A 12,905-nucleotide genomic window follows, 5' to 3' on the forward strand; every position below is an offset into this window, starting at 1 on the left:
TGTACAGATGAACATTTTCAGGTGTTCTACATGCTCTTATTTTTGACATTTTCTTTTTTTCTTTTTATATTTTGAGATGTTGCTGTTTGTGTTAAAAATTAGTGTCTTGAATTATTTGAAGGGATTTATTTGTTTTAAATTTACAATATGTATACAATTCAATACCTAAGGAGGGTAATAATTCAAATCTTGGTTAGACTTTAAAGAGAAATATGTAAGCACGCAATAAGGTGTATTCCTGGTATTTTTGGTGTATTATAAAAGGAATTCGGTATATTAGTATATTTGATCTTGTTTTGCTTGATTTTTTTGAACCTGTAATTAACAACTTTTGAATACAGCACAGACAGCTTCATAGAAGTTTATTTATGCAAACAAAATTTATAATAAGATTGGATTAAATATTCACAAACTATACAAAAAAGTATGTGTTCAAACTAATGACAAACTACACAACATTCAAACACAGTAAAACTAATCACTGTCAATATCATCTGAACCTAATTGACAATATAGACTCAACAATACTGCAGATGGCTTGGACAATCTGACTGCTTCGCTTTCTCGAATACCTCTATCTCTTTCTTGATTCATCTCAACAAACAAAATCTGTGAAGCGTATTCAACTCTAAAATGGTCCACCTCCGCCTACAGTTTAAAGAAATTTCATTTTACTAGACTCCATTAATTTAGTAAAGTAATACAGAGTTATATATTTTTAAACATAATTACCCGCGTCCAATTTTCCCGGTCATATTTGTCATTTTTAATGTTTTTCGATTCGATTATCTCGAGCCATATCATTATATAAACCACATAATCGAAGCTAAAAACAAAATTAAATTAGCAAAATAAAATAGGACAGTAAGAGAAAAGACAAAATTTCTCAGAGAGAAAGATTTATTCCTCGTTTTTTGGCCCGCAATGTTGACATATGGCGATTCAATTTGATCATCCTTTTTAATGAGAGGTTGCCCCCTGGAAAATAATCTCATTCTAGAAGTCGCATAGCCTTAAAAACAAGAAAAAAGAAAAATATAAGAAAGAGTACATTTAAAATCTGATTACACCCAAATGATCCAATAATATACCTTATTTTAAACAGCACTACACCCAATTCCTATATTGCTAATGACAGACAAAAACCAAGAAATTTATAGAGAAAACAAAATCAACTTACAACAAATCTATTAAGTGTCATTCTTTCTTTCGAAGGACAAACCTTGTGATACGGGTCAATGACATGAAATCTCATCTTTTCAACATCCGCCATCCATATCCACAAATGTTTTCCATAGCAAACCAGGGCCAATATCTTAACCAGACGAAACAATATTTTAGTTTAATTGTCACCTAACGAAAGAATTGTGATAAGAAGTTTTAGAAACTAAAACTTACATATGGATAGGATGCCAACTTTTTCATGTCCAAATAAGGGATGAACATTTTGTAGTACTGAATGTTGAAGGGTTGTTTTTGTTTTTAAATGTAAGAACTTGCCGCCACCATGATTCCCCAAAGTCATATTCTGCAGAATTTGTATAATATCGAAAGAAATAATTACTACACACAATACATTACATAAATATGACGAAATTTGAGCTTAATACACCTTACCACAATATCAGGGGGCATGCAATAAACATTTTCTTCAAATCTTTTCATTCTTGTTTTGTTGAGAATTAGACACATTGCAGTCACAATCTAGAAAAACAAAACACCCAAATTAATTACATTAACATTGCAGTCACAACTCATAATAAAATCATTAATCTTATTTTAAGATGACCTCAGCTTCAATATGTGTACCAGCTTTTAAAGACGCAAAGTGGATTTTTGACATCTCCATCAGCTGTTAAGCATTGAGAATGCACATTGTCTCCCACTCATTAGTGCTTCTATTTTTATAGGTCTTTATATTTGTGGCCCAGAGGAAGCACTTTTCTTTGAGGTTGTCCGACACCTCACTCCTCTTAGGATCAGAGTTTCAAACTTTTCAAACTTTTGGAGCGGAGGACTTCTATCCTCTACAAAATTTAAGGCTACTGCAACCCAGGTGTTTGCAACTTGCTCCAGCAGTTCCTTTAAATTTTCAATCAAAATCAGACTCTCTTGACTCATTCCCTTTTCAGACGCCAATTGCCCCTTGGTACACAAAATCGTGATACACAACTCCGTGCAGCTGACCAGCAAGTGCACTGGGTTGTCCAAGTAATACCTTACGTGAGTAAGGGTCGATCCTACGGAGATTGTCGGCTTGAAGCAAGCTATGGTCATCTTGTAAATCTCAGTTAGGCGGATTCAAATGGTTATGAGGTTTTGATAATTAAAAGAGAAATAAAACATAAAATAGGATAGAGATACTTATGCAATTCATTGGTAGGAATTTTAGATAAGCGTATGTAGATGCTTTGTTCCCTCTGAGCCTCTGCTTTCCTATTGCCTTCATCCAATCATTCATACTCCTTTCCATGGCAAGCTGTATGTAGGTGGATCACCGTTGTTAGTGGCTACCATCCATCCTCTCAGTGAAAATGGTCCTCTACGGTTTTTCGCATGGCTAATCATTTGTCGGTTCTTGATAATGTCGGAATAAGATCAATTGATCCTTTTGCACACTGTCACTGCGCCAAACACTCGCGAGTTTGAAGCTCGTCACAGTCATCCCATCCCAGATCCTACTCGGAATACCACAGACAAGGTTTAGACTTTCCGGATCTCAAGAATGCTGCCAATTGATTCTAGCTTATACCATGAAGACTCTGATCGCACGACATGGAAGCTCTGTTGTCAGGAGAGGCAACCATGTATCGTGAACCAGTAGGCCAAGAGATATGCATCAAGCTTATTTTCAAGTAGAACGAAAGTGGTTGTCAGGCACGCGTTCATAGGTGAGAATGGTGATGAATGTCACTTGATCATCACATTCCTCAAGTTGAGATGCGAATGGATATCTTAGAACAAGAATAAGCTTTAATTGAATAGAAAACAGTAGTAATTGCATTAATTCATGAGGAACAGTAGAGCTCCACACCTTAATCTATGATGTGTAGAAACTCCACTGTTGAAAATACATAAGAACAAGCTCCACACCTCCCAAATAGCATGAAACAAACGAAAAAGGGTTCAAAGACCTGATCTCGAGATCAAAGATGACCAAAAGATGAAAATACAATAGTAAAAGATTCTATTTATAGAGAACTAGTAACCTAGGGTTTACAGAAATAAGTAAATGATGCAGAAATCCACTTCCGGAGCCCACTTGGTGTGTGCTTGGGCTGAGCATTGAAGCTTTCACGTGCATAGGCTTTTCTTGGAGTTAAACGCCAGCTTTGGTGCCAGTTTGGGCGTTTAACTCCAATTCTGGTGCCAGTTTGGGCGTTTTACGCCATAATTTTTATGCTGACTTGGAACGCTAGTTTGGGCCATCAAATCTCGAGTAAAGTATGGACTATTATACATTGCTGAAAAGCCCAAGATGTCTAATTTACAACGCAATTGAGAGTGCGCCAATTGAGCTTCTGTAGCTCCAGAAAATTCATTTCGAGTGCAGTGAGGTCAGAATCTAACAGCATCTACAGTCCCTTTTCAGCCTCTGAATCAGATTTTTGCTCAGGTCCCTCAATTTCAGCCAGAAAATACCTGAAATCACAGAAAAATACACAAACTCATAGTAAAGTCCAGAAATGTGATTTTTTCATAAAAACTAATAAAAATATACTAAAAACTAACTAAATCATGCTAAAAACTACCTAAAAATAATACCAAAAAGCGTATAAATTATCTGCTCATCACCCCTCCTGATTCAGTGTCTCTTATTAACTCGAATCAGTAAAGTCAAAGCTGAATGATGGCACAGAAAATTCTTTCGATATAAAGGATGTTGTTCTGGCCATCATCATCAATTAGCAGCGGCTTGAGGGGCGTGGTTGACTACATGTTGACATATGAAATACTATAAGAATAAGAATAGACGAATGATATCGAAAGAGAGTTATATTATGTATAACTTACATTTTAAAAGGAGCTGCTGACTTTGTGGGTGTGCCATTAGCAGGTTGAGGGAGTTGTGGAGTGCTGCATGGATAAAGAAAAGGTTTTAAATTAGAAAAAAAAAATAATTCTACCTCAATTCACAAGAGATATACCAAAATAAGAACCAAAATACACCTCTATATAAAAGACATGTAACCAAATATTATTCTCTACCCCTTAATTGTTTCTTCTCTAATTTTCTCGCTCGGAGACTTTGGATGGGTTGGTTCACTTTGTAGAGGGCTTGATGCTCTCATCTCTGACAGAGGTAGACATACATGAAGCGGAACTCTAACTAAGACAACAATAAAAAGTTAATAAACTATCTTAAAATAGAAGATTAGAATGTTGAAATTTAGTTGAAAAACTCACATCTCGAGCGGTTCAGATTGCGAATGTGTCGCTTTTCGAACAACGATCATTTTTTGTTGATCTGTCTGTGTTTGAAACACAGGATCATTTTTACTATTCAAGTTCACCTCCGGTATTCTAAAGACAAAATAAACATCATTCAATAAAAGTAGACTATTTAATTACATCAGGATCTATGAAATTTTATCAAATAAAGGATATTACGTTCCGGATGAATCATAGTGAGCTTCCGTCGAGGGGAGCCCAGCTTCTGGTATGTCTGCCCTTTTTTCCTGCATCTTGAAAAAGCAAAAACAATCATCAGCAACAAAAACACCTTAAAATTGGCAATATACATCCAAATTCAACCTAACCCTCTTTTCATTTGTTTTTCTTTTTTGATTTTATAAAAAATTGTTGTATTTCTTCAGTTCTAACAGTACATGCAAAAGAATAAGTTAACAAATAAATTTTTGATGAAAAATAGTAAGATAGTTTTACAATGTATCTTACACATCATCGAATTTAGTTTGAGATGATGAATCCTCAACAACATGCTTTCTTTTTTTGGATTGCGTCCTGGAAATCAAAGAAGTATCAATCACACAAATACAGCAAATTGATGATAAAATATCCCCAAAAAATGCATATTTTTTTAGTGGAGTCTGAACTTTTTTCTTCGATTTTTATTTTATTATTGGCTCTAATTCTTCACTTTTGACAATAAATGAGAAACACTCTCTTAATACATAAAATTTTGATATAAACAGTAAACATAGCAATGCAATCACAATTTCAAAATCTTACTCATAATCAGATCCACTTTTGCTTTCCGAAGAGGAATCCTCTACGATCTGCTTCCTCTTTTTGAATACCATTCTGGAAAGCAAACAGTTAATAGCAAAAAACACCGTAAAAATGACAAAAATACATCCAAAAATTTCAGATTTGATCCTCTGAAGTAGTAACTCCCTATTTCAATGCCTCACTCAGGGCAGTCCAGGGATTGCATCTGCATTTTTGTTTTTGTGTTTTGTTTCAAGAAAGTATACAATCATCAAGGCATAGAGACAACCATCAATGGATTTTTTCTTTTTCAAGTGGTGATCGCTTCTGCCCTTGATGATGAATTCATGGACATGGCCACCCCAGTTCCACTCCCTTATGTTGTTCAGACGAAAAATTGGAGGCATGTGGACTGAAAAAACTTTGCTTATCGTTGTCGGCAACAATAACACCATTTGAATATAGAGGATGAAAACCCTTTTAAAAATAAGGCGATCTTCATTAGTGTCAACACCAATATCTATCATCTCATCCGTTAGATTCTTCAATGTTTTTCCTTTGAACCTTCTAAAACTTTCTTTTTCCTCCTCAGATAACTCTTTTAAATTAATTTTTTCTGGAAACAGGTTCCCTACAGAAGCAGCAAAACAAGATAACTAATTACACTCTAATTCACTTAAAATACACTGAAATACCAGGCATATACACCTCAAATTTTTTTATTACATTAGATAATATGAGTTCAGAATAATAGATTACAAAGAATAGATTACAAAGAATGCAAGTATAAAGGTTTTGTGCAATCAGTTACCAGATTTATTCAAGCCAAGTACAGCTTTTATATTTTCAGGATTGATGATCAATTCACTGTATTGGGTGTCCAATTTGTTTGTTCCCACATTGAAGCTATATGCCAACTGTTTCAAGAGTTTATGTAGCAGATTCATTAGTGAGATGTGCATCAAAACATCAAATCCTAATTTCTGGACGATGACTTTCTTTTCTTCGCTCATGTGTTAGAACTTTTTATTCAATAGTCTTGTTGAGCATCTCAAATCTTTGGTTTGTTGTATTTAAGAAACGAGAATCATTTAAGTAAGCTATATTTATACAAAGAAAAATTGAGTTGGCCTAAGATATATGTGTGCTTACATTGTATTTTTTTTCACCAGGGTTCTTACTTGTCATTTTTACTGTTAGGAATAAATTAAAATATTGTTAATAGATAAAAAATATCAACAGTTACACTCGAATTCGATTGATATACACCCAAATACCAGTCAGATATACCCAAATACCAACCACATACACCTAAATACCAGTCACATACACCTTAATTATTTTTTGGAACACATGACATTATATGAGTTCAAAATGATATTCAAGTCAACCAAACATGCATAAAATGACACCAGAAGCACAAGACAATATTCTGTTTCTAGTTACACTAGGTATAGAATAACAGCACCAATTACAGTTGAATTCGATTGATATACACCCAAATACCAGTTACATACACTTCTATTATTTTTTGGATTACATGACATTATATGAGTTCAAAATGATATTCAAGTCAACCAAATATGCATAAAATGACACCAAAAGCACAAGATAATACTTTGTTTCTAATTACACCAGGTATAGGACAACAGCACCAGTTACACTCGAATTTGATTGATATACACCCAAATACCAGCCACATACATTCAAATACCTGTCACATACACCTCTATTATTTTTTAGATTACATGATATTATATGAGTTTAAAATGATATTCAAGTCAACCAAATATGCATAAAATGACACTAGAAGCATAGGTACAAATTCAAAAACAACAATACTAGTTACAGTCAAATTTACTTGATATGCAGCGAAAGTTTCTATTTATATAAACTCAGTTCCAAACATGCAAACATGCACAAAAATGCATTAAAATGTACATTAAATAGATCGTGAAACAGTTATCACCTATTAAATAGTTTGACGAGAATAATAATATCTATTTTTAACCAAGAGCACATAATGAATCTACTTAATAAACAGAAATACGATAGTATAGTGTTTCACATTCGAACTGAGAAACATAAAACTGAAAAATCTCAAAGATTAGTGAAATAGTACCTTGAATAATATTTCTTCTTTTGTTTCAGTATTTTTTTATGGAGATTTTGAAGTTTTCTTGTTGATTTCCTTAAATGTTGGCGATGATTTTGAGTTTTTTCAGAGTTTTCGAACGTGGTTTGAATCTTGGTGATTGTAGTTTTGATCAAGGAAAAAGAAGAAGCGTCTTTCATAATGGTGACTTCGTGAATAAACGCGCTAGAAAACCGTTGAGTAGCACGCGTGTTTACACGCTCGTATAGGTGAGGCTTGTTTTTGTTAGACTTGACCCAATTTATATGACTTATAAATAAAAAGAGTTTATATATGTAGCAGGTCTCCTACTTTATATATGTGAAAATATAAAAATAACTATAATTATACATAATTTTAGGAATGGTAAGCAGAATAATAATTTTAATTTGTATTTGATAAAAGTCAAAATATTAATTTTCAATATATATCAATTATATAGTTTAAGCCAACGGTATCTCCCAACTCGCCATGTCAAGAACTAATCCGTCGAGAATCTGAACTCTATTTAAGGGTCTGTCACTGGCCAATAGATTGTTGCATGCACAAGACGGAATTTGAACCCCCAACACTTGCTGAAGCGGACGAGTGAGCTGACCACTCAACCAACTTTCCTCTTCAATTTTAACTTCAATGTGTAATGACTCTTACAGTCTTACTCAAAGGTTTAATGTCTTAAGGTCCATGACCACATGAACATCGCACTATTACACAAACATCTCAACCTCCAACACATGCAAACAAGAGCATACATATATCAATACCAAATATATCATTGATTCAGGAGTTGATGGACATGTATGTGTAAAATGAATTTAGTACATAAAATTATTTCACAAATAATTACTAAATTAATACCATCACAATGCAAATTTTGTAGAAACTGGTAAATTTTGTAACTGAGGTACTAAATGCTGTTTCCTGTTAATTCTTCTTTTCTCAAAAAATAAATTGCTGTTGGTTTTCTTTATTTTATCTTTTTACTCTATAAACAAAATAAAAGATTTGAATCCATAGTGAACACGTACAGCCAGCAAGTATTTATAAATGATGTGTCGTACATCTTTATAGCACAAATAATATTCTGAGTCGACTGTAAATCTGTAATCTGTAAGGCCAATATATGTAAGTTTAACTGATATAATTAACATGTTGAAAAAGAGGATGGGTATAGTTAGAAGCATAGTCTTCTCTTACAGGCCTGAAAAGGCAATGTGTAAAAGCAACCTAATTCTCTAACAACCTCTTCAATCAAATCCTTGCAGATATGATCTTGCAAAGCCAAACCTATTCTTCCAAGCTCTCGCTTTTCTCCCCAAGCAATGTCCCTACACACTTCCTCCACACTTTTTATCATGGCTTTGCTACTCCACATAACTGAATGATGATCTTCATCTTCGATAACTTTTTTATGTACCAACTCACTTGTCATTCTTTCATAGATGTATGTGCTGCTGATTTCTTCCTCTCCAGGCTTCTTCAGTAACTGCTGTTGCTTCTGTTGCAGCTGTATTCGCCCTGCGCATAAACATGTGCCAATTACACCACATTTGGAACATCAATTTATAATAGCTATAGATATGTCACAGTAATGAATATTAAATAATTTTTACTCCAATGTTTATTTAAGAATTCAGATATATATATATAGTCATTGTTAAGCAATTTCAGTCAATGCTGAGATGAAAAATTTAATGCAAATTAAGTATATGGGAATAAACAAGTTGCTCCATATATACACTATTCTTTTGTATATTGAATTAATATATTTTGAATACAAATAAAACATTTTTTTTTCTTTCTCTTAGTGTTTCTTTGGGCAGGAAGTCTACCATTTTGTTTGAAACAACCATGGTCATTCTTGACGATTGATGTTATTATATTCATAGTAATTAAGATGATTAAATTTGAAGATTGTTTTCTACTGTAATTATGTGCAATTATTCATGATTAAAACGCAACCATAAATGAAGTATCTATCCTTATAATAACAACAAGAGAAGGAGTCAAGGATATCCCTATTCCTTATGACCGAGGATATGTCTAGACCCAATTAATGAACATTTTGACGGAGTCATGCAATGGAGATGACCACAATGATATAACAATAACTCATGTTCCCTCTAACACACTCTGAGCAAAGACAATGTCATCTTCAAAGGCACCGCACGAATGAATGCAAATTGCTGTTTCATGCACAGGCATGAAAAGCACAAGGGCACTTTGGTTGTTGGGGGAAGAGGGCTGTGGCCTGGGTGTGGGGTAGAAAAATTAACCGATCCCTGAAAAGGTGGGTTGCTGCATGGGGCAGAAGTGGCAGGTAAAACTTCATCAAAGGTTTGTGTGCCCTCTCTTTTCTTTCTTTAAGTTTCTCTCTCTCTCTCTCCCCCTTTTTCTTTTGAGCATCTTTTGACTGACTCATGAGACATATTTGATTTCTCACGGTACAAAATTGTGGTCCATGATCCATATGCCAAAAGTTCCATGTAATTTATTTTTCCTATCAGAATAAAACGGACATTTGGGCTTCTCTTTAATTTTGGTTTCTACCGAGAAACTATAATAATTGTTGGGAGGGGAATATGGGAACTTTTTTTTTTCTCTATGTCAAGATGTACCATCAGTAGCCGAATACATTCAAAGGAAGATTTTAAAGTGTCACCCAAAAAAAAAAATTGGAAGATATTAAAAGAGGAATCATTCATTGTTTTCATCATAACAGATACAGTGGTAGCTGTAAATCACTTTGTGTTGAATTGGGTGTGGGGGGAGAAGAAATCAATTTGTCTCCCACTATGATGGACATGATGGTTACTTTACTAGTTACTACACCTTCTTAGACTTGGGAATCCTAAAGCTCATTGATAGAGATAGTGGTGCTTTTGGATCAAATATCATCATCGTATGTATGCATGTGTCTCCTCTTCTTTGGCCTTAAAATATATACAGATGCATAGAACTTTACTTTGGTATGCTAACTATATATGCATCTTTCTAGCTTAGAGATTCTAAACATTAGTTCTACTATTTCATTAGAGTCACAAATAAGTAACTTTCTTAAAACTTGAGGTTTTGTATTGTGGTGAAAAAGGACGAACGTACGGATTAAGCCTATATATATCGAGATAAGTTTACTTACTTTCCCTTTGCCTTTGAGAAATATAGTAATAATCCAAAAGATTATTAAAATAAAGGAAGAAAAATTTTAATGTGAATATTATAAGGTAGCTGAAAAGTATCTATAATTTTTTATATGTTTTTAATTTTGATATTAAAAATAATAAATAAGAAGTGACAGAAGATAAAAGATCTTTCTTATATACTATAAAAAAATAATAAAAAACTAAAAGGTATAAAACTAAAAAAATAGAGTTAAAAAAGATACGACTACTTTTAGTAATTAATGAAAATCAATTCTATAATATTTATTATTTAGTGTTTAACTTTTACTTAATTTATTTTTTATAATAAATTTTAAATATTTAAAAATAATTTATTTTTATATTTTTAAATTAAATATTAATTTTTAACTTTTTTTTAATAAATTAAGCCCCACCTTTTAAATATTATATCAATCACCATAATGAAATAAGAAAGGAAATTTATCGATGTTGCCACATTCTTTTTCTCCACTTTAGTCATTTCGTACCTAATTAAGGGCCACAGAAGATAGACTACTTTTGAAAGTTACTCTAATGTTTACTAAAGTGCAGAGACCAAGAAAAAGAGAGAGATTCAAGATGCGTCCATATATCTATATTACAAAAGGAAAGACAAAAACCTAATTTTTATTCCTCTCAAGATAATTCATCTAATAAAAATCTTGCTCTGGAACTCTAGTAAAGAATATTCTGCCCATAAACAAAGTCACGTATATTAATATGTGAAATTAATTTGAATTAGTTTGCATTCAAAGCCATAAAATGGGCTAGAATAATATTAAGCAAAGAACACTCATATATCATCATGCATGTGACACTTCCATGCAGCATATGTTAAATTGTTAATATATTCATTCAAATTAAAGTGGAGATAATTAAGCATCCTCTCTATGACTATAAGCTGCGGCCGGGGGGGGGGGGGGGGGGGGGGACGGGGAAATAACGAACATGTTAAGGAAACCTAAATAATAATGGACTTTCCAGACGTTACCAGAATTTGTAAACCATTAATATTGCTATTATACGCGGATTCACCACCGAGATTAAAATAACAAAATTCAAGATAACTGAGAGAAATATACCCACAGGTCAAATAAATATATAAATAAAATTATAAGTAAAAATAATGAGAATTAAAATGCAAAGGTTGATGATTGATACAGAGTACAGACTGCAGAGAAGAGTAAGGGAGTGACTTACCGAATGAATGTCTTCCCGAATGGCAACTCGGACTGAGTGGTGAACGAGTGAACTCGTCGAGTACGGACACTGGACTCGGCTGCTGCTGCTCGCCGGTAACCACCGTACACTTCACCTCCGAAACCGTTTTGATCTTACCATCGAACTCGCCGGCGGTTTTAGATTCCTCCGGCTCAGCCGATGGCAGCGGATCCGTCAACTGAACCGCCTCGATAATCTTCTTCAGCGCCTTCAAGTCCTCATCACACCGTTGTAGCGCTCCGAGAAGTTGCCGCCTCTTCTCCGCCACCGATTCCGACGGCGCAGCTTCCGATGCTTCCTCCAGTCCCATCAACCTCGCCACCAAAGCCGGCGAGCGACTCTCCGGCGTCGGCGATTGAGGCTTTGTCGCACGAGACCGGCGAATCTCCGCGGGTAACGTCGGGCTTCTCGGCACCTCGCACGGCGATATCGATTTTCGGCCGGCGGCAACTTCGGAAGTCTTCTCCTCTTTTGATATTTCTACGGCGGCGATAGAGGAAACGGCGGAAGAAGAATTATTCTTAGGATTCTTCTTGTTTCCTGATAACGAGGTGAAATTAAAAAAGAAAAAGAAACGATTAGTTATGTGAACGATAAAAAAATTTAGCGAAGAATGAAAAGGATTTTGGTGTTTTACAGGAGAATGTGAAACGGACCGAAGGTGAGGAAGCGGCGTTGGCTGCGGCTGTTGGAGCGGGAGATGAGGTGGAGAATGCCAGACATGCAGCCGATGGTCTTGGCGTGGATTTTTTCCGGCGCGTTTTCTCGCCGGGATGACGACGGTGACACTGCGCTGGTTTGCCTCTTCATCACTGTCTCTCTACTCGTTTTTCTCTCTGTGAGGGTTGTTTCATTCACAACACTACTGTGTGTTGGGGATGGAGGTTGTGTAAAGGGTTAACGGTTATCGCAAGAACAATGCAAGTTAAAGCAAACTGCACGTGCAGAGTTATTATTGTTGCTACTCGTCAAAAGAAAAATTAAAAAAAAAAATAATGAAGATGCTCTTTGGTTAGTTTCTTTTTAGATGTGAAATTGATTGAGGATAATTCACCTTTAAATAAATGAGTGGGATCCACAACTATATCTTACGAGAAGTACTGTTAATTAAAGATGTATTTTTTTTTTCCAGAGAAAAAAAAGTAGTCAATCTTAATTCTTATAGCAATTAGATTCAATATAATTAACTTTTAAAATCATTATTGTTATGGTTGCAT

General features: G+C 34.4%; 1 protein-coding gene across 1 annotated transcript; it reads right to left on the reverse strand.

Moving 5' to 3' along the window:
- Positions 1 to 8,344: 8,344 nt before the first annotated feature.
- LOC130936029 (uncharacterized) lies at positions 8,345 to 12,654 on the reverse strand. Its single transcript, XM_057866000.1, has 3 exons — positions 12,345 to 12,654; positions 11,668 to 12,228; positions 8,345 to 8,824 (listed from the first exon to the last, which is right to left on the reverse strand). The coding sequence occupies exons 1-3, from the start codon at positions 12,496 to 12,498 to the stop codon at positions 8,481 to 8,483; spliced, it is 1,059 nt and encodes a 352-aa protein (XP_057721983.1). The 5' UTR covers positions 12,499 to 12,654; the 3' UTR covers positions 8,345 to 8,480.
- Between the last annotated feature and the right edge of the window lie 251 nt (positions 12,655 to 12,905).

Source organism: Arachis stenosperma, chromosome 6 (assembly GCF_014773155.1).
Source record: "Arachis stenosperma cultivar V10309 chromosome 6, arast.V10309.gnm1.PFL2, whole genome shotgun sequence".
NCBI classification, from domain to species: Eukaryota; Viridiplantae; Streptophyta; class Magnoliopsida; order Fabales; family Fabaceae; genus Arachis; species Arachis stenosperma.